At 46.3% G+C, this 27,384-nt stretch overlaps 1 protein-coding gene across 2 annotated transcripts in view; it reads right to left on the minus strand.

Annotated features, from left to right (window-relative positions):
* Nucleotides 1-1,860: 1,860 nt before the first annotated feature.
* LOC105476509 (PHD finger protein 12) overlaps nucleotides 1,861-27,384 on the minus strand; it is a 47,339-nt gene continuing 21,815 nt past the window's right edge. For both annotated transcript variants that reach the window (XM_011732481.2, XM_011732490.3), the window contains exons 3-15: nucleotides 22,836-22,908; nucleotides 19,422-19,815; nucleotides 17,122-17,242; nucleotides 14,615-14,747; nucleotides 12,772-12,936; nucleotides 9,735-9,893; nucleotides 8,334-9,129; nucleotides 6,962-7,087; nucleotides 6,080-6,223; nucleotides 4,648-4,746; nucleotides 3,456-3,538; nucleotides 2,724-2,862; nucleotides 1,861-2,385 (exon numbers count right to left, since the gene is read on the minus strand). In XM_011732481.2, the coding sequence (XP_011730783.1) occupies nucleotides 2,051-2,385; nucleotides 2,724-2,862; nucleotides 3,456-3,538; nucleotides 4,648-4,746; nucleotides 6,080-6,223; nucleotides 6,962-7,087; nucleotides 8,334-9,129; nucleotides 9,735-9,893; nucleotides 12,772-12,936; nucleotides 14,615-14,747; nucleotides 17,122-17,242; nucleotides 19,422-19,815; nucleotides 22,836-22,908 (2,767 nt within the window). In that variant the 3' untranslated portion in view covers nucleotides 1,861-2,050. The remainder of the gene's footprint in view (nucleotides 2,386-2,723; nucleotides 2,863-3,455; nucleotides 3,539-4,647; nucleotides 4,747-6,079; nucleotides 6,224-6,961; nucleotides 7,088-8,333; nucleotides 9,130-9,734; nucleotides 9,894-12,771; nucleotides 12,937-14,614; nucleotides 14,748-17,121; nucleotides 17,243-19,421; nucleotides 19,816-22,835; nucleotides 22,909-27,384) is intronic.

The raw sequence follows: 27,384 nt of genomic DNA on the forward strand, positions 1-27,384 counted from the left end.
GCTTCTAGGATTCTTCCCTGTTCTCCCCACACAGGCTAGAGGGGATACTGTTCAAGGTGGCACAGGCAGTTAAGGGGTGTCAGAATTCACTCCTTAATTCCCGCTCTGTATCTCCCTACCTCAGCCCCACTAGTGCCTTCATGGCTGAAGGGAAGCCGGAAGAGATAGACAGTAAAATCTATTATTGCCTTTCAGGAGGAAATTTGCCTTTGGAATGGTTCTCACGGGTGACAGAGACAGGCAGAGAAGCTCCATCACTCAGTTACAAGTGACCATGATGGCAAGAAGGGTGGGGCCAGCTAGGAACGAATGCGTAAGGGCATTCCAGGGCAGAAGGCCGTTGCCTGAGAAATTCAGTACAACCTGGAACCTGATATTTGGTACTTATGCTGTGCCCAGCAGTGTAGTTAGATTTGGAAATTCTGAGCGGAAGATATTCAAGTTTCTGTCCTTAGGGAGTTCAAAAAGCCCATCAGGACACCGGGAGCAGAGTGATGAAGCCTAGATGGGCAGATGAAAGTCAGGGACAGACCTCAGATTCCAGGGCCAGTTTCCATTGTAGATGCTGTGGGATGAGGCTGGGGATAGAATATTCATTCTTTATCCCTAAGGCAAAATCCTGACACACAAGCAGATGCACCTACACAAACAGTTCTGGAATATACACAGAGGTGCTCTCCATCTGAGGAGGCTGTCCTCAGGAAAACTTCCTGCAGAGTTTTTCACTAAGATCTGGGAGGAAAGCATGAAATTTGGTTTAATGAAGGTTCCCGGGACTTGAGAATTAAGGTAATGCAGCAGACTCATTTTCTGATGAGGAATAGCAGTTGTAGAGAAGCATGACTGCAGATTACATGACTAGAAGTGACATGTCAAGACTGGATTCTACTATCAGTCAGGGTTCTCTGAAGAAACTGCCCCCGCGGCCAGCAGACGCACCCATGTCCTTCCATTGTCCTCCATCCACCCTGGCTCACTTTTCTCCAACACTTCCCCTCCCAAACTTCCCTATGGGAATGAGACCTGTTCAAAAGGCCCCCCACCTGCTAGACCCAGATCTAAAAGAGGGTCTCCTCTGAGGGTGATGACAGGTAGGACAGACAGTCAGAAAACATAATTTGAAGTATTTTTGTTTTTTATATACAGAATACAGGAAAGTTTCTGTAAAGTCTAAAACATTACAATTACTATGTACATTGGTACTGGTTGTGGGGGTGGGAGGAGAGGAGGGAACCAGGGGCAGGAAGAAGAGGAGAGAAGTGGCGAGAGAACAAAAAAAGGAGACAAAACAGGTTTACGACAAAAACATTTTTGCTACAATAGACAATTTGAGAAAACGCTCTACCACATGTAGTACTGTACACGGTTTTTAAAAACATTGAAAAAATGTCATCACTAGATGTATTTACACAAAATCCAAATACACTTTTCCTTATTTGAAATAAAACAGATGGACAGCCAGAAAAAGAATTCATTTCTCATTTGTCCATAATACACAGTAGCTACCTGTAGTGCAACTGCTGCAGAAAGGGAAAATAACGTGGAGGGTGGGAACCATGGAAGGAAGGTGGGTAGCGATCTTTATATTAAATAAAACAATGATATTGTATAGATTTTGCTGTATGAAAACTGTATTTTTTCTTTTAATATAAAACTATTGTCACTGCCACAAAATAGAACAAGTTTCTGATTATTTTACAACGGCGGGCGAGGGGGAGGGAGTAGGAGATGGGTGGGGAAGGGTTTTGTGTTGGAGGAAGTGTCCAGACCATGGGTCTTTCCCTCCCTGCCCACGCTGTTCCTCAGCTCGGGTTTGCCGCTTTCCCATGAAATGTTGAGTACAAATATATGTGCAAATGCCCCCTAGAACTTGAGGAAAGAAAAAGGATTTTTAAAAAACAGTCAAAAGGTTTTCTTCATTTCATGCAAAGATTGTAGTTGAAGCGTTTCTGGTAGAGTATAGAAAACACCCGGGCTTGGTTTGTGTACATTTTTGCATTGCAGAAGTCTTGGGTGGGTGTACAGGCCAGTAGCGGGGTAGCTGCCAGTCCTAGGGAACGGAGTTGGAGCGCAGCACAGGGCCCTGGTGGGGCTTGAGAGAGAGCTTCTCGGCCAAGACCCCATCCTGCAGCAGGCTGGCATCGCCTTTGGGCTGTTTGGTCGCAAACTCAGTGATGCTGAAGACAAACTGCAGGCAGCCCAGCTTGATGTAGCTGCCATGGTGCAGTAAGGCCGTGCCCTCCCAGCCGGCCCCACTGCCCCCAATCAAGCTTGAGCTGCTGGCTTTGCAATTGCAGGGTCTCCGCTGCGGCCCTTGGGCCTGGGAACTCATCATGGCTGCCTCCTCACTTGGCTCTTCATCCTGTTTCTGGTGCCGGCGGCGCCCTGGGAAAAAGGGGGATGGTCACAGAAGAGGAACAGTGAGCAGCCAACCCATGTGGGCTGTTTGCCAAGGTTGGGCTCCTGCATCTCCCCATTCCAACTGCTGCATGACTACGGATGAAGGATGCTCAGAAAGGGTTGGTGGAGTCTGAAATCCCCACAGGTGTGTACACACATGGGGGTACTCAGCACTTGCTTCTCTGTGGCCTGCCCTGGGCCCATGAGGAAGTAGAGCTTGGCCAATAGGACTAGGAAGGCAAGAGACAGACCATGGGCAGCAAGTCAGAACCACCCTGACTGCGGTCTCAGCTTTGTGGCCACAGACCTCTGCTCCAACTTACTGATGACACTCTGCACTTTGGCAACAATACTGCTTGGGGGTGTTGGCGGGGTCTTCTCCGAGAAGTCACATGAATACAGCACATTGTCCACCGTTGTCCCATGCTCACTGTAGTTTAACAGCTCATAATGTTTGGTATTCTGAGGAGGAGGAGGGGAGATAAGATGTGTGGTTGGCTGTGTGGGGCCTGGGGCTAGGGGGAGAGGACATATGGAGAAGGCCGTGCTGCTCTACCTAGGGAGCCCTTACTTGCCTCCCCAGTCATGGCCCCTGTCCTTTCAGAAGGGGGCTGCAGATACCTCCTCAGGAAAGCCTTCCTTCCGGTGTCCCACACCCCCTACTCTCCCAATCCTCCTTCACTCTGCCTTCTCAGCACTGCTCCTCTTGGTGTGATACTCACTGGCCCGTGATGATAATGAAATTCACAGGGACACATCCACAGGGCTTGGCTTCCTTCTACGCTGGTCCCCTCCCCTGCTTTAGGGTAGGCTCCCTCTGCTGTGCCTGTGACTAACCTCAGGAAAAATGGTAGCCCTGCTCCTGTGAAGCAGGTACCCCTGGTAGGATGCTGTTTTACATCAAGACTGTCCTCCTCCAGGAATGACAGGGAGGGAAGAAAAGGAGAGGACTCCCAATCCCTCTTCCCTCCCCTCAGGGCACTGAACAAAAACCTACTGCCTGGGAGAGGCCTTAGGTTGGGAAAGCTCCCTCCCACCGCATCTCCAGCCCTCACCTCATCGTAGAATATGCAGGCATGTTTCCCGGACACGTAGTTACAGTGACCATAGTTTGTAAGGCACACATCCATGTCAGCTCCTGCAAGATGGCAGGAGTAGAGGAAAAGGAAGGCAGAGAACAGATTGTAAGGTGCATGTGTCGGGGAGGTGAGACAGGGAGGGAGTTAGCTTCTGGGTTGGCACTAGCAGAGACTTCAAGGGTGAGTAGCTCAGGGCCCTCCCCTTTTATTTTTGAACAAAAACTGATGTCTTTTCCAAGCTCCTGATAAAGAACAGCTGTCCCTGCCAGCTGATCTGCTTTAGAACATGTGGCTGCTACCCAGAAGGGAACAGTGAGCTACTGAAGAGGATGGGATATTTCTATGAAAATACAAGAAGAGGGTGCAGAGCCTAGAAAATCATATCACCTTAAAGAAAGGGAAGTTTCTAGGGTAAGGACTAATCTGTCTGTCCTTCTGTACCAGATATAGAACTATCTGTCTCTAGGACTTCTAGGGAAAACAAAACAAAACAAAAAACAGATACAGGGCTAACTGAAGATTGGGTATGTGTGAGCCTATCACTCTTTCAAAGACCACCAGGGACAAAGCATCTGCCTTCTCCTTGGGTTCTTCCCCGCAGTGTTTAAAGTGCCTCCCTGGGCAGTAGTCAGAGCTGACTTTCATCTCTGCTGATGCAACACTGGGCAAAGCCAAAGCAAAAGGGCCTGAACAAGGGAAGACAAGGAAGTGATCGTCTCTTTTATTTTTGAGACAGGGTCTCACTCTGTTGCCCGGGCTGGAGTGCAGTGGCATGAATAGGATCACTGCCTTGACCTCCCAGGCTCAGGTGATCTTCCCACCTCAGCCTCCCAAGTAGCTGGGACTATAGGCATGTGCCCAGCTAATTTTTTTGTATTTGTTTTTGGTAGAGATGGGGTTTCACCATATTGCCCAGGCTGGTCTCGAAGTCCTGGGCTCAAGTGTTCCTCCTGCCTCGTCCTCCCAAAATGCTGGGATTATAGGCGTGAGCCACTGTGACCGGCTGATTGTCTCTATTCTTAATTTCTCTTGTCTAGCTATCCACTGGTTTAAAGCAGTCAACTCTGGAAAGGGCTTCCCTCACCCCTTTCTAACTTCTGTGGGTAAGGGTATCAGTCTTTAGGGCTGAACAGATTAAGTGTCTCTCCCAGCTTCCTGGCTGGCTCACCTGTCCCGATGTAGAGGGTTCGATAGCACATGTTCACAGCTCCTCCCAACCCTAAGAGGGGGTAGAACACAGCTCGGGCCTGTACCTCCTTTCTTTGCACTACAAGACAAACATAGGAATAGGATCATTCAGAAACTCAGATCCTGTGATCCAAACATAAACCAACAAAATCTGGACTTTTGGCTCATGGCCTGGAGAAAATCCCGCTGGATGACTCATCTTTCCAAACTCACATCCAACACTGAGCTGCTGCAGGGTAGACTTTCTCTCCCCACCCACAGCATTTCCAACACAGGGTGCAGAGGACCATCTTTGAAGATAGTCAGAGAAGTCAGAGATGACAGTACTCTGTAAGTTCCTGGGCTCCTGGTTGGCTAATCTGGGATATTCCAGCTGGTACTATAGGGAGAACATGGAAAAACAGACCGCATGGACCAGTGTTTCTCAAACTTTAATGTGCATATGAATCGCCTACATATCTTGTTGAAATGCAGATTCTGATTCAATAGGTCTGAGGAGGGGCCTTAGCTCTGCATTTCTTTTGCTGTTTTCTTTAAAAATAGGCAAAAAACCAATGCACTGAGCTCTGCATTTCTAACAAGCTCTCAGGGGCTGCTGATGCTGCTGGTCTGGGAACCACACTTTGAAGCAGCAAGGCTTTTAATGGCCAGTGCTCAGACATACCTGAAACAGAGTTAACCACTTGGGGAAAATTTCCAGAAGGCTGGCCTACGGTTATTCTATTTCTCACCTTGAACTTGAAAAGTTCCTTCTTGGGAAGCCATTCTTTTAAAAATTTTATTTATTATTTATTTACAGACAGGGTCTCACCCTGTCACCCAGGCTGGAGTGCAGTGGTGCAATCATAGCTCACTGCAGCCTTGACCTCCCAGGCTCAAGCGATTCTCCCACCTTAGCCTTCCAAGCAGCTGGGACTACAGGTGTATGCCACCATGCCTGGCTAAGTTTAAAATTATTTGTAGAGATAGGGTCTCACTGTGTTGCCCAGGCTGGTCTCCAACTCCTGGGCTCAAGTGATCCTCCCGCCTCAGCCTCCCAAAGTGCTGGGATTACAGGTGTGAGCCACTGCACTCAGTCGGAAAGCCCTTCTAATTCAAATATTTGAAAGCAAGTAAGCAGAAAGTACACTACATATACCCAAAGGTACTGGTAGCTGCTTTGCTGTGTCTCAAAGTGGACTTATATATGAAAGAAAGTTACAGCAGACTTCCCCAAGTCTGATAAGAAAGCTGTGGTTGCCATCTTGTTCCTGCTCTCTTCAGAAAAAAACCATGGTGCTTTATTAAGCCCATGAAAAGCACACAAGAAGATTTGAATACTGGAAGCTCAGATTCTCCATGGAGGCAAGGTGACCATTCGCACACGTAGAGGGGAGATCTGATGATGTGGTGACAGGTGTGTACATGCGCACCTTCTGTGTGGTGCCCTCCAGAAGCCAGCTGATGTGTCCCGACACTGCCCGGTGAAGGTTGGACCCGGGAGGGGAAAAGCTGATGTATTCTCTGCAAGGCCAGAAACTTGATCAGCTTCTCGTCCAGCATATTTATCTCGATTTCTATTAGCCAAAGAGAAAGATTAAAAAGCTGCTGAGATGGAAGTGGAATGTGGAAGCAAATCAGGGTCACAGAGCAAATAGTTCGGCATTTCTAAAATCCAGTCAAGTAACTTTTACTCAAACAGCATTGAGTACAGAGCATACAAGGATCTGCAGCTGGGCATTTCACTTGCTATTTGCAGTGAGATGGGTCCCAATGCAGCCTGTGCAGCTGCCTCCTGTAGTTGGGTGAATTGATTTTAATAGTGCTCCTAGAACGGCAGAGTGGAATAAACCACTTGCCTGTCTGTGGGGGAGGGCCTGGATGTCTGATATTGAGACTTGAATTTTCTACCCACCTTGTGTTCACAGAGATCAAGATCTGTCCCTGTTCTCCTGGACTTTAGGGGTTTCCCACAGATGAGGTCCCTCCTTTGGGAGTGAGGATCCTAGTTTTATTCTGCAAATCCAGGTGATCTGCCTAAAGTGATTTTGTTTTTGTCTCACTGGTTCAGCTTGGCTCTGTCCTCCCTCCATCTTTGATTATGTGTATATGCACATGTAGAAGGCAGAGCTAGAGAAGGAGCTTTCTTTTTCACCCTACCCCCCTATCCAAAAGGATACTCCTCATTCCCATCTCCCCCTAGGCCTCTGGGATCAGGTGCTCCTTCCCTCCCTTTCTGAAATGAGCTGAATGCTGTATAGGAATAGCACCTTCAACATAGCAACCAATGGAACAGCAGCAGCTCATTCACTCACCTCCATTGACATCCATAAATGCTCGAAGTGAGTTGGTGAGGTCCACCATGGCAGTAGAGTTGGCTGGGAAAGAGGGTACGGTTAAAGCGCTTCCTATGGATAACGTGCCGGGGCTGACCTTGCCATCTGGGGACGGAGCAGGAAGACTGTTACTTACGTCGCCTGAGGGAAACCCACCGGTCCAATCCCCCACTGCTGAGACAGGTCTGGATTTCGGACCCAAGGTGATGTTCCCTTCTTGATTCTCAACCCATAGGCTCTGGAACTCCTAGAGCTAAAAACGTGTGGTGAGGAAGGGCAGATGGAATGACAAAGCACCCGGGCACGCAGGAGTCTCCAGAGCACTGGGAATCATTGAAATCCACTGCTCTGGGGAAAGTGGTGGGGCAGCTTCATTCTTTGGGCCATGACCACCTCCCTGCTGCCTCTACTTTTAAATAAGTGGTGCCTGCCCTTATAATTCCTGCCTACTGAAATATGACTCACAGCATGGAAAATCTACCCACACTGGTATTAAGCGATAAACAGAGACAGGAAAACAGCCTGGGAGTGGGGCCATCCTGGGACCAGGGGCCCCCATGCAGAGAAATCACAGTCACCTGGTTACCGAGACTCCCAGCTGACTAGGAGGCCAGCTTCAGTTCAGACGGGAGAGACCACAGGGGGTTCCGGCAGCATCTGAAACCTGGTTCAGATGCCGGGGTCAGCAACCTCAAGGTACTGAGTGCTGTCTGGGGACAGCTGAGAGAGCAGGTCCACAGTAGGCCAAGTACAGACCTAAAGGACCGCCCTTTGGCATGTGGCCCGAGGGCAAGCTTCTGGGCTAGACCAACCCCTGTGGGCATCCCACTCTACAGCTCCTCTGAAAGACAGTGCTGCTGTCTATCCCTGCTTCCTGACACGGAAGTCCATCAGATGAACTCTGAGAATATGCATCAAGCATGAATCCATTCTTTTGTGTGGATCTAACAATACTGAGGCCATCACGCAGAACCTCAGGCTGATCACAGTAATTCCAGAGAGCACCCTGCCTTCTTTTAAGGTGACAGAACAAAACAGGCAGGAGCCTAGGCCTGGAAGGTGTGGGATGGAATCAGGAGACCTGGGCTGTGGTTCCAATCCTGCCACTGACTCCGTAGGTCAATTTAAGGAAATCACTGAAGCTTTCAGAGTCTAAGCAGTCCCATCTATAAACGGGACAAGTTAACATGTGCTTCCTCTTCTATTACGGAAATGGGAGTAAGACAAACAATACAGAGGCCAAAGTCCTCTGAAGTATTCACAGGGATATAAGTGCTTTTGGAATCTTGTCTTATTTGCCAGAAAGAGCATAAAATTATTCCAAATCACCCCAAGGCTGAGCAGCACTCACCTGACGATGGCGCTGGTGAGCTGAATCGTTGGTTGGCTCCTGTGGCCAAGATACCATCTCCTGCTGCTTGGGGGGGAGTGAGCACCCGGGTGGCATTTGGGGGTGAGCCCAGTGGCCTTGAATCTGTCAACGGAGGTCCTATCTGTGATTGGACAGTCTTTCTTTGCAAAGTGCTGGTGTTCTCGATGCTGGCACAAGAGCTGGGAATGGAAGGGGGCAGGCTTGGGACAGGAACCAAACTCCTCTGGGGGCAAGAGCTGGGGTCAGTGGCATTCTCTGTCTTCACAATGATGCCGACGGTGTGGTTCTGAAGGCCCCCAGCCGCTGGTGGCGTGAGGGGCCGGGGCCAGCCTTGCCGGTGTGAGAGGCCTGGTAGGGGGGTGTTAGCGCCTGGAAGTCGCCGGGGGTCCGTGGAATCAGTAGGGCTGCTGTAGAGGTGTGGGCCATTAGCTTTCACCTCTGTGTTCACTGGCCCATTGGCAGTCCCACAAGGGGTTTTCTTGGATTTTTCTGCACAAGAACTGCAGCCGATGTCCTCTAGGGCTGGGGGCTGGTGGGGTGGAGAGCAGCTCAAGGAATTCTGGGTGCTAATCCCTGAGGGGCAGGACAAGGGGTAGTGGGAAGGTGTAGGTGTCTTGTCAGCTGTTTGCAAGGAGGTGGTGATTGAGCCGTCAGTCACAATAACAGGCTTAATATCAGCCTTCTCTGTCTGTTCAGAGTCCCAATGCGAAGGCATCTGCTTAGCAGATAAATGTTTCAATATGCTGCACTGGAGCGCAACAACACTACAGAGCCACTGCAATGGAAGGAGAGGAGAGGAGACGGGGGTGAGAGGTCTGAGAGGTGCTGGTCCTTCCTGCCACAGTGGTTAGGGCTGCAGCAAAGCTGACAAGCAGTTTCCAAGGTCCCATTGCAAATGCTCACAAAAAGTGTGCTTGACTCCTCACAGAATTCCATTTCCATTCCCAAGCAAGACTTGTGGGTACCCTCAGCAGGAAACACACCCTCTGGCCAACAGAGCTTGGGATCTGCATTTTGACTCTGCCTTTAAGGCTTACTTGTGACCAATATTCAGCAAGTACCCCGAGCACCTGTGGTATGTCCAGCACTATCACCTAACCTCTCTATGGGTCTACTCATCTCTTTCTACAGTATAGATTTGACCATCTCACAGTGCACTGGGGTAACAACGGAGAGAAGTAGACCAGGTGCCTTTGTAGATCTCTTACTTGCCTTTGGGATTTGAGTCAGAGGTTCCCCCTGGATTACTCAACTCTTGAGGGGTTAGGATGAGGGTGGGTGGGGACTGGAATAAGAATGACACTGAGGCTACTTCCGATAACAGCTGTGGTGACATGGAAGGAAGATTGGGTTTGGAATCCCAGCCCTGCCTTCACTCACCTCTTGCTGCTCTGCTTGGGTGGCTAAGTGCTCAGAGTTCAAAAGGTGCATCTGTGATTCCTCAGGGATCCCATTGCAGATCAGCTCCCCGTCCCGAATGGCCGCGGGTGCAATGAGAGGGGGTGGAAACTGGTACTGAGATTTTATAGCATCGGGAACCTGTTCAGGATAGATAGGAGGAGGAAGGAGAGGGAGATAGTTCCAACATGTCCAGTTGATTCTGCCCTGGTATGCTGTTCTGTCTGTGGTGCTGGTGCTCAAGGGACCATCCACTCTGGGGTCCGCTGAGGAAAAGGAAGCTCAGAAATGGAAATAGCAGGTGGGGCCTCCACTTTTCTTCATCAAGGTCTAAGGCCTGCAGAACACAGAAACCACTGCGAGCTGTCTTCTGCTTCAGCCTGAAAGGTGTAAGACTGGCACTGGACAGGACTTCAGAGTGGTACTCTGGGTTCTTATTGCTCAGTGTCAAGTTTGGGAGTGGGTGAGCAGTCACTGAGACAGAAACATGCTTGACATGAGGCCTGGCTCATGATAAGCACTCAATCAATGTTAGTTTCCTTCATCCATTCATTCATGACTCATGAAACAACTACAGACATTTTTGTGCAACAAAAACAGAAGACACACTCTGAATCACACCATGTAAGAATGAAAGAGCCACACAAACAAAGAGTCATTCATACATTCAACCAACATTTATTGAGCACCTCCCGTGTCTAGGCACTCTTCCAAGTTCTAGAGATCCAGAGATGAATAAAACTTAAGACTTGCCCTCAAGAAGCTCACAGTCTAGTGGGGAGATAAACACAGAAATATTATAACACAAGGTAATGGGTTCTAGAATAGAAACATGTCTAAGGTGCTATTAAAAACATAAAGAGTGCTTATTTTAGTTTGGGGGACAGGAATTTAGGATTAGGGACGATTTTATAGGAAGTCAGTATTTGAGTTGACACTTGGAAGTTGAGAAGGATCTTCCAGGCAGATAAAGGAAAAATAAGGGAGGGGGAGAAGCATGTAAGGCATAGAGATGTGATAGCACTTTGTGGATTTGGAAAACATCCAGAGAACCAACAGATTTGGTGACAAAATCCTTATGGTAGACAAGGGAAGAAGAACTGAAAATGGTTCCCAGAATTTGGTCTGAGGGACTGAGTAGTGATCATTGTTATTTACTTTAATAGGAGACACAGGAGGCAGAGCAGATGTGGAGGCAGAAGACTTTTGGTCTTAGGGAGGTTCATCCTGAGATATCTGTGGGATGGGCAAGCAGATATGAGTCTGGATATAAGGAGAAAGGCATGGAATATGGAGTTGAGAGTCATCACCAAGGGCTGGTGATGGCCTTAGCTGGTGCCATGGGCTTTCCGAGATCACCCAGGAATGAGAGGAAGAGGAATGGAACAGTGGACTAGTCTAAGGCTACCCCTGGGGAAGAGTGAAGGGCTAAGTGGAAGAGAAATTCACAACCAAGATACAAAGTTCTCAGCAGATTTTTCCTGAATTGCTAGAATCAAGCAGGAGAGAGCTGGGGTTCTTCACCAATGTTCTATGGTGCTACAGTCCTCATTTCATTCTCAAACCGTCCAAGTACAAAATGCTTTGCAGGTAACTCATGCCCTTTGAGTTTCCTCACTCGAGAAACACTTAAAAAGCGGGGAGGGGCACCATACAACAACAGGATTTTTATCAAGGTCTCCTGGACTGTTCACTTCAGCAGCCATGTTCTCTGACAAATCTATACGGTGAATTACACAGTCTGGATTACTTTTAGATCTGTTTCACTAAGATAAGGCATACTACTTTTAATATCATCCATCACCAAAATATTTGAATCTAGTTTTGGAAAATCTATGTCTCCACTGACGTGTAAATATTTGCCCAGTTAAGTTTGTTATACAGTTTTCAACAGTTAGCATCTTGTTAGGACTGATACCCAATGAAGGTAATGGCAGCGGTGTGACTGATTTTTTTTTTTTTTTAGACAGAGTTTCACTCTTGTTGTCCAGGCTGGAGTGCAATGGCGTGATCTCGGCTCACTGCAACCTCCACCTCCCAGGTTCTAATGATTCTCCTGCCTCAGTCTCCCGAGTAGCTGGGATTACAGGCACCTGCCACAACGCCTGGCTAATGTTTTGTATTTTTAGTAGAGATGGGGTTTCACCATGCTGGTCAGGTTGGTTTCGAACTCCTGATCTCAGGTGATCCACCCGCCTCGGCCTCCCAAAGTGCTGGGATTACAGGCGTGAGCCACCGCGGGTGATTGATTTTAAAGTGTGGCTGCCACCAAGTGGTCATACTTGAGAAGTGCTGGTTTCTGTTAGCACATAAGACTGTGGGATCATTTCAAAAGAGAAAAACAAGTTTATATATGGGTATATAGTGTTGGGCCCTCTAGGTTAACTGAATGAGGGGACTGAATGGTTTAAAAACATCCTCACTACCACCAAATGCTTTTCAAGGGAAATTTTTCTGTCAGTCTCTGTAAACACACTTTGGTCAATGTCAAGTGCATATAAATGTTAGGTATTATTACAGCTATGCTACAATTTGGAGTACTGGTGATATATTAACAGCAGCCTGGAAAAACAGATTTAACTTTTCTTTAGATATTTTCCACTTAAGTTCCTGAGCTGGGATTAGCTCTTCACCTTCCACATGGCTCTTTCTGCTTAATCACCCCCACCTTTACCTTGCCTTGTGGACAGAGACCATCCAACAGAAACAGATAGAATGAGTGGTGAGGGTGGCGTAACAACAGAGCACATTTGGGTTTGGTGGGATGGGCTGAAGAGTGCTTATCCTTTGGAAAACTAGACACTGGTAGACTTCGAAGGCTAACTTGAGGTTTGGCCCTCATAATCCTGACCATCATCCCCAAGTATTAAAATGAAGGTCACACTCATTACTCACTAGACACCACAAACACATCTCTGGGGCTTCAGTTTCCCTGCCTGTAAAACCGGGACAGTGATCCTCTGTCTAACCCATGATGGCAGGCAGACCACCATCTTGCCTGTCCCTGATTGTGACTCACCTTCAAGCTTCTTCTTTTGACTGACTGGAGCACACGCCGGTTAGGGGGGTGCTTCTTGTGGATTCGGTTCAGGAAGTCCACTTTGACAACATGCTGCGAAATGGTGTCCTGGAAACGATCAAACACCTGGCACCGATTGCTCAGTGTCATATTCTTCTGGTTCAGCTAGGGACAAAGCAGACACAACCCTGTGGTGAGCCTCAAAAGGCACCTCCTGTCCCAGTTAACCCCATTCCCTGTGTTTAAAAACTAGAAGCCCTTGGCCACATGGGTTCCCTTAATTAGAGACCAGGATGTCGGCACTCTTGTCAGAGAGCAAGGGAACATGGACGAGACTTCCTACTCAGCCCTGCCCAGTCCAGTGGAAGAAAGCCAGTATGTTCCCGCTCCCTAGAGAGCCTTAAGGAAGGCAGGAGAAATCAAGCAAGAAGTGCCCTTCCAAATTCAGCCTCTGACAGTCTTCTGTTCCAGCTCAGAGAAGCCTTTGCAGGGTCCTCTAATAGCAGCACAGGTTTCAGAGGAAACATATGCTTTGACCTTTAAGAGACCCAGACTCCCTTCCCAGCAAGGGCCTCTCTCACAGGAAAAGCAGGACTGTGTTCTACATAGGAGCTTGGCTGACAACTGGGTCAGAACCAGAACTCTGTGTGCTCTGCTCTATTCCTACTCCACGGTACCAAGGAGCGTAAGTTAACCCATCTTGGTATCAGTCTTCCTCTACTGGAAAGGAAAACCCTGGATTGCTCTTAGAGGCCAAAGGGAGAAAAGAAAGAAGAGTTTCTGCAATAATATACAGAAGGCATACTGAAATTATGCCACTTTTCCTCTTCTACATCTGGGCCCCTACATTTTAATTCAAAAGAAAGGACCTGTTGTGGCAGCTTCCTAATTCATAAATCAGGAAATACCTTTAAGTGGCTAGTAAAAATGTAACCAACTAAGAAGTTGTCAACTGCTAGAAAGCTGCTCTTTAAGTTTCATATTTGGGTAAACTGCTTATGGTCATTTTTTTTTCTGGTTCATCAGGAAGCAAAACAAGACTAGGAGAGATACAAGGAAGCAAAACAAGACTAGATTTTCCTCCAGAAAAATTTTTGAGTAGCATGAGTCAAAAGAACACAAAGTAACTCTTCTCTTTCACGTGTGCAAATCTTTAACGTGTGCAAATCTTTAACCGAGGTTCCTCTCAGTGTAAGGTCAGCAGCACATTGCCATGAAGGCCAACGGTCATTCCATGGTTATCATCATTTGACAGACAATGTCTTAAGCAGTAGCCCTGTTAATCTGGAAGGTTGCTCTTATGAGGGAGCTCCTCCTCCTCAAATCCTCTCCCATTCAATCTTGTGAGTGACTGTTCTAACTGCCTATAAAAAGATGTCCTAAACTTCTTTTGGAGATAGCAAGTGACAGCTCTGTTCTAGCCTCAGTCTGGAAAATAAACCCAAGACTCTTGGAAGATAAAGCAATAGGAACCTTCACACCATTATTCATTCAACAGCTTATTTACTGAACTTCATTTGGTGCCTGGGACACACATACCCCCAGACAGCCAACGATTTATTTCCTTAAGGTTGGATCTAATATACTCCCCTTTTAGGGCTGTAACATCAACTGCTTAATTCTCTATAGGAGAAGTCACTTACAAACAGCAAAGCACTAGTGAGTAAAGTCTGTGTGGGTAGCCGAAACAAAACATTGTGAGAAAAAGCATAGCTGAAATATGTCAAATATTTGGTAAATATGTGGTAAACTTGGCACCAAGCTGACCTTAATATGCTTTCTACTAATCAGTCCACGCTCCAGCTATGCCTGTTGATGACTGAATGGACACTGCTGTGCTTACCACTACATGTTCGATGTGATTTGGACACATCCATCTGCCCAGGGGCATGGCAGTGAGCGGCGGCTCGAGGCAGTCCATGTGAAATAGGAGAGGGCAATAGTCACACTGGATGAGAGGAGCCATGCGGCAACTCCTGCAAAAAAGAGATGTAGGCCATTTCTGTGGCAAGAAAAGGAAAATTCAAACTAACTCTTGACCTATGGAACAGCCTCCTCTTCTTAATCCTAACATTCTCCCACATCTTCTTCCAGTGATTCAGTTACACTCATGATTAGAAAGATGGATGGGGCTGGCACGATGGCTCATGCCTGTAATCCCCGCACTTTGGGAGGCTGAGGTGGACGGATCGCCTGAGGTCAGGAGATCAAGACTAGCCTGACCAACACGGGAAACCCTGTCTCTACTAAAAATACAAAAAATTAGCCGGGCGTGGTGGTGGGCGCCTGTAATCCCAGCTACTCGGGAGACTGAGGCAGGAGAATCGCTTGAACCCAGGAGGCCAGAGGTTGCATGCAGCAAGCCAAGATGGCACCACTGCGCTCCAGCCTGGGTTACAAAGCGAAACTCTATCTTTAAAAAAAAAAAAAAAACCAGATGGATGGATTTGGGGGCTCCCATTAGGTTCTCCATTATTCTCTTTTCTAAGAATAATGTGTCTTGTGGGAAAGTGAATGTTTAGTTGGAGTACAGCTAAAGTGGCTGTCAGAGCAGGGATGATCAATGTTCAGTACTCACTAGGGGAAAACAGTGAACTCTGCTCTGATCTCCCTACTTCTTAAAAGAGAGAGGCTACTTCATTAAAAAATCACTAGCAACCTTTCTGGAGTCTTAACTATAGCAAGAAAATATTTATCTTCTGTATGAAGCACTCAGCAGAACTGACAATTAGAGGTGTGCTGGAAAGATGATTTTGTAATGTATTCATGTAAGCAGGGTTCAAGGGAGGAGGACTAAGCAAATGACAACTACAATTTGTTTTTTTTTTTTTTTTTTTGAGACGGAGTCTCGCTGTGTCTCCCAGGCTGGAGTGCAGTGGCGTGATCTCGGCTCACTGCAAGCTCCGCCTCCCGGGTTCACACCATTCTCCCGCCTCAGCCTCCCAAGTAGCTGAGACTACAGGCGCCCGCCACCACGCCCGGCTAGTTTTTTTTTGTATTTTTAGTAGAGACGGGGTTTCACCATGTTAGCCAGGATAGTCTCGATCTCCTGACCTCGTGATCCACCCGCCTCGGCCTCCCAAAGTGCTGGGATTACAGGCTTGAGCCACCGCGCCCGGCCGACAACTACAATTTGTAACTACAATACTTCTGGGGTCCCCAAGATGCACTGGAGCCACAGTTTGTCCTGGCTCAGAGTTCTGCCACTCTACTATCTAGTTCCCTTTCCCTATAGCTTTTGCTGTGAAATACTTCTTTTTGATAGTTACATTCTCTTACTGCTCTGCTCTGACCATAATACAGTACTTCTAACACACCTAAGCCAACAAGTCCAGCTTCAGTAACTGAAACAGCTGGTTTCTGTCAAAGAGATCCTATTTGAAGGAAACCTGTGTCCCAGACACTACAACTGGGGCAGCCCTAGGGGCTTTTGGAAGTTATCCAGTCCAATATACACTATCACAGATCCTTATACTACTTTTAAACTTATCTTAAGTGATTCAAGTTAATGTTTAGTTTAAGTCCAACTCCTCTCGTTCTAGTGTCTAAACACAGTTTTTTTGAGATGGAGTCTTGCTCTGTCACCAGGCTAGAGTGCAGTGGCGTGCAACCTCAGCTCACTGCAACCTCCGCCTCCCGGGTTCAAGTGATTCTCCTGCCTCAGCCTCTGGAGTAGCTGGGACTACAGGCGCATGCCACCATGCCGAGCTAATTTTTGTATTTTTAGTAAAGATGGAATTTCACCACGTTGGCCAGGATGGTTTTCATCTCCTGACCTCGTGATCTGCCCGCCTTGGCCTCCCAAAGTGCTGGGATTACAGGCGTAAACCACCACGCCAGGCCATTGTTTTTGTTTTTAAAATACAGGGTCTTGCTCTGTTGTCCAGGCTGGAGTGCAGTGGCATGATCACAGTTTAGCCTCCAGGGCTAATCTGCTTAAGCCTCCTGAGTAGCTGGGACTACAGGTGCATATCACCATATCTGGCTCATTAAAAAAATTTTTTTTTTGTAGAGACACGGTTTCACTGTGTTGCCCAGGCTGGTCTCAAGCTCCCAGGTTCAAACAATCTGACTGCCTTGGCCTCCCAAATTGCTGAGATTACAGGCATGAGCCACCGTGCTCAGCCTCAACACAGTTCACAGTACTCTTATACTGTGATTCTTCAGAAAATATGTTGTTAACACATACACATTAATGGCTCTCATCAGTCCATTAGTCAGTCTCTGTTTACTCATACCATCAGAATATGGGCTGTTCCCATTTAACATACCTGGTCTGGAAGAGGTGATGACAGAAAAAGTATCATTTGCTAAACATGAGAAAGAGCCCCTTAGTATGAAAGAAAATACCTGTTACACGTGAAGCAGACTTTGACCGGTAAGGGAACGAGACCATTGTGATCTAATTCATGCTGTGTCTTCTTAACATTTTTCCCTGTTGTTTCCTCCTTTCTTCTCCTCTTGCTAGAACCTAGAAAAGAAAGTGATGGTGCTGAGCTATCCCTGGCTTCCGAGTTCCTAGCCTGCAATATGGAAACAACATAAGGGAAAAAACAGATCTTAAGCATGTGCCATGACCTAGGCATGGATTTCTCTCTAAGGCCCCTGGGGTTGATTTTAAGTTAGAAAAAAGAATGAGAAAGGAAGAAAAAAAAGAGACTAATACATAAGTCAGAATCAGAAGTCATCTGTTCTATGGCAGAAACACATCTAACTGTTTTGCAAACATAAAATGGTCAGAAATGCTAGATTAGATACTGGCAACCTAAGAAATGTAAATGTCCAAGTCATGTAGTCAACAAGGACTATTCTGTGGAGTTGGCCTGCAACTTTGAACTACTGGGCTCAAGCAACCTTCCTGCCTTAGCCTCCATATTAGCCAGGACTACAAGTGTGGGCCACCAAACTCAGCTAACTTTTTTATTTTTATTTTTTGAGAGACAGGGTCTCATCATGTTGCTCAGACTGGTCTCCAATTCCTGGCCTCAAGTGATCTTCCTGTCTCGATCTCTCAAAGTACCAAGATTACAGGTGTGAGCCACCACACTTGGCCCACCCACATTTTCATAAAAATCAGAGAAGCTTTGATTCCATATGCATTCTTCTTAAGTCTACCAATTTCACTTTCTCTGGGAGGAAAAAGTAAGACGTAGAAGCTTTACGGTATCAAGAAGCCAGGACTTAAAAAAAAAAAGAAAAAAGAATGGAGGACAATTTGGCAATATCTATCAAAACTATAAATGCATAGTTTTGACCCAGCAATTTTATTGTCCTATAGATATAGTTACACATCTCTACATGTATACAATGATGTATTTACAAAGTTATTCACTGAAGCACTACCAGTAGTAACAAAAGATTTGGAACCTAAATGTCCATTAATAGAAAATTGGTTAAATTAATTATGACGTATCTGTATAATGAACTACTATGAAACCATTAAAAAAAGTGAGAAGGCCAGGTGCAGTGGCTCATGCCTATAATCCCAGCACTTTGGGAGCCTCTGAGGCAGGAGGATCGTGTGAGCACAGTTCGAGACCAGCCCTGGCAACATAGTGAGACCCTGTCTCTATAAAAAATATAAAAATTAGCTGGGTATGGTGGTGTGCAACTGTGGTCCCAGCTACTTGGGAGGCTGAGGTGGGAGGATTGCTTGAGCTGTGGTCACACCACTGCACCACAGTGCAGTGCAGCCTGGGTGACAGAGCAAGACTGTTTCAAAAAAAAAAAAAAAATCTATATTAATATAAAAAGACTTCTAGAAAATATTTTAAAGTGAAAACAACAACAAAAAAAGCAAGGTGTAGAATGGGTTACCTAGTATGTTACTTAAGGGGAAATTAATCAGCATATATCTGTATTTGCTTTTACATGCACAAAGAAATTTGAGAAGAATCAACCAGTGGTTACCTGTGAAGAGCAGGAAGGTGGAAAGTAGGCAAATGGCAGATGGGTGGGAGGGAAATTTTCATTGTAGCCCTTAATATTTTTTGATTTTTGAACCATGTGAATGTATAATATACATCCATCTATCTATCTATCTATCTATCTATCTATCTATCTATCTATCTATCTATCTATATTTTTAAAGATAATTCTGGGGCCGGGTGTGGTGACTCACACCTGTAATCCCAGCACTTTGGGAGGTCGAGGTGGGCGGATCACCTGAGGTCAGGAGTTCAAGACCAGCCTGACCAACATGGTGAAATCCCATCTCTATTAAAAATACAAAAATTAGCCAGGCATGGTGGCATGCGCCTGTAGTCCCAGCTACTTGGAAGGCTGAGGCACGAGAATTGCTTGAACCTGGGAGGCGGAGGTTGCAGTGAACTGAGATCGCACCACTGCACTCCAGCCTGAGTGACAAAGTGAGACTCTTTCTCCAAAAAAAAAAAAAAAAAAAAAAAAAAAAAGGGAAAAAGGTAATTCTGGGGGTGGGGCGGTGGGAAAGGAGTTCAGAAACTGAGAAAATGGAAAACTGAGTAAGCTCTGTAATGGCTAAGACCTTCAAAGATCTCTCCAAGCAGAACCAGGAACAGGAACCCAAGACAGTAGCTACATGAACAGTGACTCCACAGGCAGCACTGCTTTTGTGCTGGTCCTTTGGGGAAACTGGGGTTGGGGAGGGATATGATGATGGTTTGGCTGACCTGGTAGTGCAGTGGTACAAGTCAGTTCATTGGGCAACTGAAATTGGGTGGGGTTCCGCTCCATGGCGGCAGCAATCAGCAGCTCAAAGGGCCGCCTCAGCTGGGGCTGCACATAGTCTGGCTCCGCTGCTACTGGTTCCTCATCCACGTCAATAATGTCTTCGTCAACATCATTCTGCTCAGAGGTGGGGGTCTCTGTGCTGGCATTGGATGTGGGCGTGCCAGGCCTGCTGGCTCTCCTTTCCAGGATCCGAGCATGGGCAATGGCCTTTAGTTCAGTTTTGCTGGTCGATCTGTCCAACAAGTCAGTGTCACTGCTGGGGGATGTAGTCCGTTTGCCAGATTTGTCCACCAGTCCATTGACATGACCCAGCTCCTTTTTCTGCTCTCGTTTCTGTGCAAATGAACAGGTGGGCCCATCATGAAAAGTATCATGAAACAAAGAGATGGGTGCTACAAAGTCCTGGTAGACCACTAACCAAAATTGTAAAAGGCCTTCACATATCACAGACTCATCTACCTGGTGACTTGGAACACTGGTCTGTTAAAGTTGACACAACTATAATTGAACTAAAGCTGATAAAACTGTTGCATCAGAGAATCACCAAAAAGCATGGAAAGTTAGGAATAACTATACAAAATATATATCATTAACACTAATTCATCATATGACATACAACATCTATAAAGTATAGGGTAAAGGGCTAAAAAGGTAACACAGTGAGAATAAATTTAGTGAGACTAATAGTAAAAATCAATGGGCCAGGCACGGTGGCTCATGTCTGTAATCCCAGCACTTTGGGAGGCTGAGGCAGGCAGATCACCTGGGGTCAGGAGTTCAAGACCAGCCTGGCCAACATGGTGAAACCCCATCTCTACTAAAAACACAAAAATCATTTGGGTGTGGTGGCACACGCCTGTAATCCCAGCTACTCAGGAGGCTGAGGCAGGAGCATCGCTTGAACCTGGGAGGAAGAGGTTGCAGTGAGCTGAGATTGCACCACTGCACTCCAGCTTGGGCAACAGAGCAAGATTCCATCTCAAAAAAAAAAAAAAAAAAAAAAAAAAAAAATCAATGAGATCACTATACAGCCTCCCGACCTCTTGAATGGTTTTAAAAACTTTGCTCAAAGTAAGTGACACTTATTAGAAAGTGGGGAAATGGAAAAAGATTAAGTGTACTCAGTAGGACTGGATATCTATATGATAGAACATTTTCCTCCAGGACTCCAAATAGAGTAGTCAAATGAAGGTTTAACACTGATCTCCAGGTAGGAGACCTGTGATCTTGTCCTACTTCTGCCACTGATTCCCTCTGACCTTGTGGTGACTCATGCTGGTGGGCAAGAATTTCTTCATCTGTAAAATGAGACAGAAAAATCTTTCTTTTCCTCTCAGGGATATGGTGGAGGGAGATAAAAAGGGTCATATATATGAAAGGGATAATTTGGAGTTGGAGTAGGACCTAGTGCTTCCACTACGAATCATGATAGGACCTGAATGTCAGGAGCTGATGAAGGCCAGAGGATGTATTATTTCAGTTCACTTCAGTGTAAATACAGGAGCCAAAGGGGAGTAGTGCTGGTGATGGTGGAAAAGGCAGACTTGGCACTGGTAGGCAAAGAGGTCCATGTGAAAGGTAAGAGGCATCTTAGGAGAAGTGCCCTGTTAGAAAAGGGCATCCTATAATCCCCAACAAGTAGCTCTGCTCCTAGAAAACTGATGAAGACGTAACAGAGGTTCGGAATGAGAGAATTTGGTTCAAATATTGGTTCTGTCAATTCCTTTGAGTCCTTGGGAAAGTTAATCTACATTTTTGAGCCTCCGTTTCGTCCTTTCTAAAATGGAAATCTACTGCCAGCATTCGGTATCCATCTATGGCTGGATGGATAGATAATGGGATAACATGGCCGGGTGTGGTGGCTCATGCCTGTAATTCCAGCACTTTGGGAGGTCAAGGCAGGCAGATCACCTGAAGGCAGGAGTTTGAGACCAGCCTGGCCAACATGGTGAAACCCTGTCTCTACTAAAAGTATGAAAATTAGCTGGGTGTGATGGTGAGTGCCTGTAATTTCAGCTACTCAGGAGGCTGAGGCAGGAGAAAAGCTTGAACCCGGGAGGGGGAGGTTGTAGTGAGCCCAGGTCGCACCACTGCACTCCAGCCTGGTGACAGAATGACATTCTGCCTCAAAAAAAAAAAAAAAAAAGTCACAGAGATAATGGGATAACATAATTAAAACACCTGGCATACAAACTAACATAGTATTTCCTTTTCTCCACCCTCTTTACCTCTTTTCCTTCAGCTCCCCTAAACCTTTTCAGGTCCAGCTTTTTTGAGTGGCAAGTTTGAGAGGGCTCTTAGCTGGCAGGTGCCTCTAACTAGCCCTGCTCTTACCTAATTAGGGATGCACAGGAAAGGATCTTGGAAGGTGGAGAGGCTGGAAGATAGCTTGGTTTATGGAGAAATTTAACTACAGCTGTGGTTAGGTGGTTGACTGGGCTTTGGCTTGCTTTTTAATATGAACCCTTATGCACATATTTGAAAAATAATGTCTGCTTGTTTACTTTCTTTCTTAAAGGCTGAAACTGTTACACACATAAACCACAACCTGAATCATCTCATCCTGTTTCTGCAACCAAGGAAGTCATCATTCATTGTGACATCACGTTCAGGGACCAGGCAAATAGAGGTGAGGTCACAACATAGGAAAGTTGCTTGGTGTATAATTAGTGTGGGGAGCACAGGGGGGTGGATTACAATGCACAAATTCTAATCCATAGCCTATAATTTGAGGGTTGGGTCAATCATAATCTGGGTGCAAGCACACCTACTTCCTTTTTTAATAAGGGAGAATATAGCTCTTGTTGCCCACAAGAGTTCTGAAAGTAGAAAATAATAAACCATATTCTTGAAGCCAGTACTAAATTATCAAAGTTGAAGGACGGGAAGCTAAAGAAAGATAGGCAACCTGGGGTACAAATGGGTTCAAAATCCTCTCCGTCAGTATGACAAGTCTCTGGATACCAGTGACTTATTTGCCTTGGGGTGAGAGAAAACTCCATTTTCCATCAAGCTGGAGAAGCAGCCTTCGTTCTTCAGTCATGGATAAGGCTGCCACATTCAGGCCACTTATTAGGAGGTTAACAAGAAGATAAGACTACTCCTGTCACTAGTGACTAAACACGGCTCAGTAAGTTAACACACCTCTTCTGCCCATTTCAGCAGCCCATGTTTGGATTTTTAGGCCCTACTGGATTCCAAACAGTCACCATGGGAAGAGTGGGGTGATTCCAGGGCTGGAAGAGACAAGAAGAAGGGACAAGAATGCCTTCAGGGCTAGGCCGTCTGAGCTCTAGCATATCAGTGCTCTGGATCAGGCTTTCTGGACAGTCTTCAGAAAGCAGCATTATTACCTTTCGGCGAACAGTGCACCGGTGACACATCCACTCTCCAGGAGGCAACATTTCTTCACTCAGTGGAGGGTTACTGTGGGGAACAGACAAGGGCAAGACTAAGTAACTAGCCCTTTGAGGCAGTAGGAAAAGCCTAGCTAGGTTTGCATGTTCCTAAACTCCTATTGTGGCCAGTTCTGCAGGACTGCTAGGGTTGTCTCCTCCTTCAAAATGCCTAAGTCAGCATCACTCATAATAACCTAAGGAGTGAGCATCCCTTCCCATGCCTTAGAGACAGAAGCCAAATCCAGAGCTATTAACACTGGGTTTAAGGTATAATAACCCAGTGTTAGGGAAAGGTATAAAATACCTGAGAGGTCCTCCACACTGTTTTCTTAAAGCCTGTTAGTATAGGGCCAAGCTTTTCTAACTGCTATTCAAAGCCCTGTCACATGGTCCCATTCCATCTTCCCAGATCCCTTCAGGTGCTCTTCCCACTAATCAAATGGAAGACTTCCTATTTCTTCCTCTAGAATACCCTTCCTTTAGAAAGCTATGCCTGTCAAAACTCTATTCATCCTTTCATATCTGCCTCAATCAGCTGTGATGGATTAAAGACAGCTGCAAATTATTTGCTCTGCCTCCCATCCACAGGTAGTCCCTTTCCCTCCTCTTGAATTGTGCTTGTCTTATGACTTGCTTTGATCACAGAATGCAGCAGAGGTGACAATGTTGCAACTTCCAAAGCTGGGCCTTAAGAGATCTGCAGATTCTACTTTTTAAAAAATATGCTTGGAAAGTTCCATCTTAGAGCCCTGCTGTCATGCTATGAGAGAGGACATGGAGGAGACAAGGTATTCCAATCAACAGTTTTAGGTCGGGCACGGTGACTCACACCTGGAATCCCAGCACTTTGGGAGGCTGAGGCTGGTGGATCACTTGAGGTTAGGAGTTCAAGATCAGCCTGGCCAACATGGCAAAACCCCATCTCTACTAAAAATATAAAAATTAGTCAGGTATGGTGGCACATGCCTGTAATCCCAGCTATTTGGGAGGCTGAGGCAGAAGAATTACTTGAACCTGGGAGGTGGAGGTTACAGTGAGCCAAGATCGCACCACTGCACTCTAGCCTGGGCAACAGAGCGAAACTCCATCTTGAGAAAACAAAAAACAAAAAAACAGCTTCAGCTGAACTCCAAGCCAACACACAGCAGCAACTACTGCTATGTGAGTGAGTCATGGTATGTGACATACCAGTTCAGTGAAGCCTCCAAATGACTGCAGTCCCAGCCAACATCATGTGAAACAGAAAAACCACCCAGCAGAGCCCAGGCAACCCTCAGAACTGTGAGAGATAATAACGAGTTTCTATACCAGGCCACTGAGTTTTGGTGTTGTTTGTTATGCAACAATAGATAACCAAACAGCTTTTCCATGAGTTCATATTACTCCTGTATCTTGGACCTCTTGCTGCATGGTTTAGTTCTCTTTTGGTACTTCTCATGCTTTGCCCATTTCAGTAGTTCTCTTATTTATTTTATTAGAGGGACTAGGACAATGATTGGATCTCTTCCCTCCTTGTATCTTTATAATATAGAGGTTGTGCACACAGCGGATCACCTGAAATCGGAAGTTCGAGACCAGTCTGGCTAACATGGTGAAACCCCATCTCTACTAAAAATACAAAAATTAGCTGGGCGTGGTGGTGGGCACCTGTAATCCCAGCTACTTGGGAGGCTGAGGTAGGAGAATCCTTTGAACGCAGGAGGCGGAAGTTGCAGTAAGCTGAGATTACATCATTGCATTCCAGCCTGGGCAACAAGAGCGAAACTCCATCTCAAAATAAACAAACAAACAAACAAACAACCAAAAAACAGGCCAGGCATGATGGCTTAAGCCTGTAATCCCAGCACTTTGGGAGGCCGAGGCAGGCGGAACACGAGGTCAGGAGTTTGAGAACAGCCTGGCCAACATGGTGAAATCCTGTCTCTACTAATAATACAAAAATTAGCTGGGCGTGGTGGCGCGCACCTGTAGTCCCAGCTACTCAGGAGGCTGAGGCAGGAGAATGGCTTGAACCTGGGAAGCAGAGGTTGCAGTGAGCCGAGATAGTGCCACTGCACTCCAGCCTGGGCGACAGAGCGAGACTCCGTCTCAAAAACAAAAAACAAAACAGACTACATCTATGCTTAAGAAATTCCTATCTTTGATGCCGGGCACAGTGGCTCACGCCTGTAACCCCAGCACTTTGGGAGGTGGAGGCGGGTGGATCACCTGAGGTCGAGAGTTCAAGACCAGCCTGACCAACATGGAGAAACCCCATCTCTACTAAAAATACAAAATTAGCTGGGCATGGTGGCACACACCTGTAATCCCAGCTACTCAGGAGGCTGAGGCAGGAGAACCACTTGAACTGAGGAGGCGGAGGTTACGCTGAGCCGAGATCATGCCATTACACTCCAGCCTGGGCAACAAGAGTGAAACTCTGTCTCAAAAAAAAAAAAAGAAATTCCTATCTTTGGGTTCTTGGTTAAGTAACCTACTTGGAATGGTATGCAGGAAATTTTTCTTCGAAGAATGGGAGAAATAGTAAAACAAACAAACAAACAAACAAACAAAAAAAACCAAAAACCAAATGAGTATTTTTACTATACAAGGACTCTCCTTATTTTCTCAGCACTTAAAGTTATGCTGTTTTACCATTTCTACATAAAATAGCACTTGACTTGGCAAATTTTCTTAGCTCCCTGTTTCCCCAGAGCCCTAAGCATACACGTCAGATGCCCATCGAGGCTTCACAGTTCATTACTTCCCTTGCTTCCTGTTTCCTTAGTGAAATCTCAGGAGGATGCTTACCAGGAATCAAGAAACTGGAAAAACAATGGCCTGCTAGGACAGGTCTCCAAGCCCTAGAGGATCACAGGTGAATGAATGTTACCTGTAAGTCTCCACTCATTCTCGCCAATGTAATTCTGCAAAAGGCCATATCTAAACTACTGAAATGCATGCAAGTAATTTTCAAAGGCCTACAGGCTCTGCTATGCTTCAGTAGCTGTCCTATCAAAATTAACCCTGAAGGGTGTCACTTCTGATTCTGTTTCTCATCACTTCTGTTCATCTGCCCACTGGCTTTGTACCAAGATATCCTACATCAAACATTTAAAGTAGAGAAGAGTAAGGTAAGGTGGAATGGGCTTAGATCTTTCACCAAGACGTGAATGGTCTCTCGGCCACCCTTCAGGCTTTCCTCAATCTATTCTCAACCTTGCTGGCAGAATGATTATCCAAGACACAATTCTCATCATATCACTCTCCTGATTTAAAAGCCCTTCAATGATGCCCCTCCCCGACCCATTACAAGATAAAGTTCAAGCTCCTCAGTATTGAAGATAAGACCCCTGTGGCCAGAACCCTCTTCTTTCTCCAGCTCGATCAGTTGGCCGGCTCCCTACACAGCCCATACTGTTTCTCATCTGTTGTCTCTGCTTACTCCAGGGCTACTACCCACAACTACATTACTCTTCCCCAGCTGCTTCACCTGGTAAACTCTTTATCTTTTGAGACTCAAGTCAGGTATTCTTTCCAGAAAGCTTTCTCTGAAAGTCTCTGGTTCGCCAGAGTACTTCTGCACCACGCTGTATTCAAACTATTACATGTCTGAATCCCCTTCTCCATGCCTCATTTGCCTTTGTACTCCCACACCCTGTACAATGCCTGGCATGTAGTAGGTACTCAATAAAGCTTTAAAGACTGGGGAACACTAAAGAATGGGCTTCTAGGAAGTGAGTGTAATCCTTCAAAGCTATGAAGCAAGGTAATGCAACTGGGCAGGCATCTGTTTTGTTGGTTAAGTCACACATGAAATTACTTATGTTTTCTTTTTTTTTTTTTTTTTTTGAGACGGAGTCTCGCTCTGCTGCCCAGGCTGGAGTGCAGTGGCCGGATCTCAGCTCACTGCAAGCTCCGCCTCCCGGGTTCACGCCATTCTCCTGCCTCAGCCTCCCGAGTAGCTGGGACTACAGGCGCCGCCACCTCGCCCGGCTAGTTTTTTGTATTTTTTAAAGTAGAGACGGGGTTTCACCGTGTCAGCCAGGATGGTCTCGATCTCCTGACCTCGTGATCCGCCCGTCTCGGCCTCCCAAAGTGCTGGGATTACAGGCTTGAGCCACCGCGCCCGGCCGAAATTACTTATGTTTTCTAAGTTACCAACCAATGAGATGAAACAGGAGTCCAAGTCCATACTGGCAAACCTGAACTTATTGAACCATCCCACCTCTACTCATTTTAATCTTCTTTAAACAATTTGATTTTTAATCTCGTTTATCTTAACACAGGGGTAAAATGCTTAAAACTTGTATTAAGAGGCTCTCAGAAGTAGCATCTTGCTGGTTTATTTTCTTTTTTCCTTTTTTTGAGACGGAGTTTCGCTCTTGTTTCCCAAGCTGGAGTGCAATGGCGCGATCTTGGCTCACCGCAGGTTCAAGTGCTTCCCCTGCCTCAGCTTCCCGATTACAGGCATGCACCACCACGCCTGGTTAATTTTGTATTTTTAGTAGAGATGGGGTTTCTC

This window comes from Macaca nemestrina, chromosome 17 (genome assembly GCF_043159975.1).
Source record: "Macaca nemestrina isolate mMacNem1 chromosome 17, mMacNem.hap1, whole genome shotgun sequence".
NCBI lineage: Eukaryota > Metazoa > Chordata > Mammalia > Primates > Cercopithecidae > Macaca > Macaca nemestrina.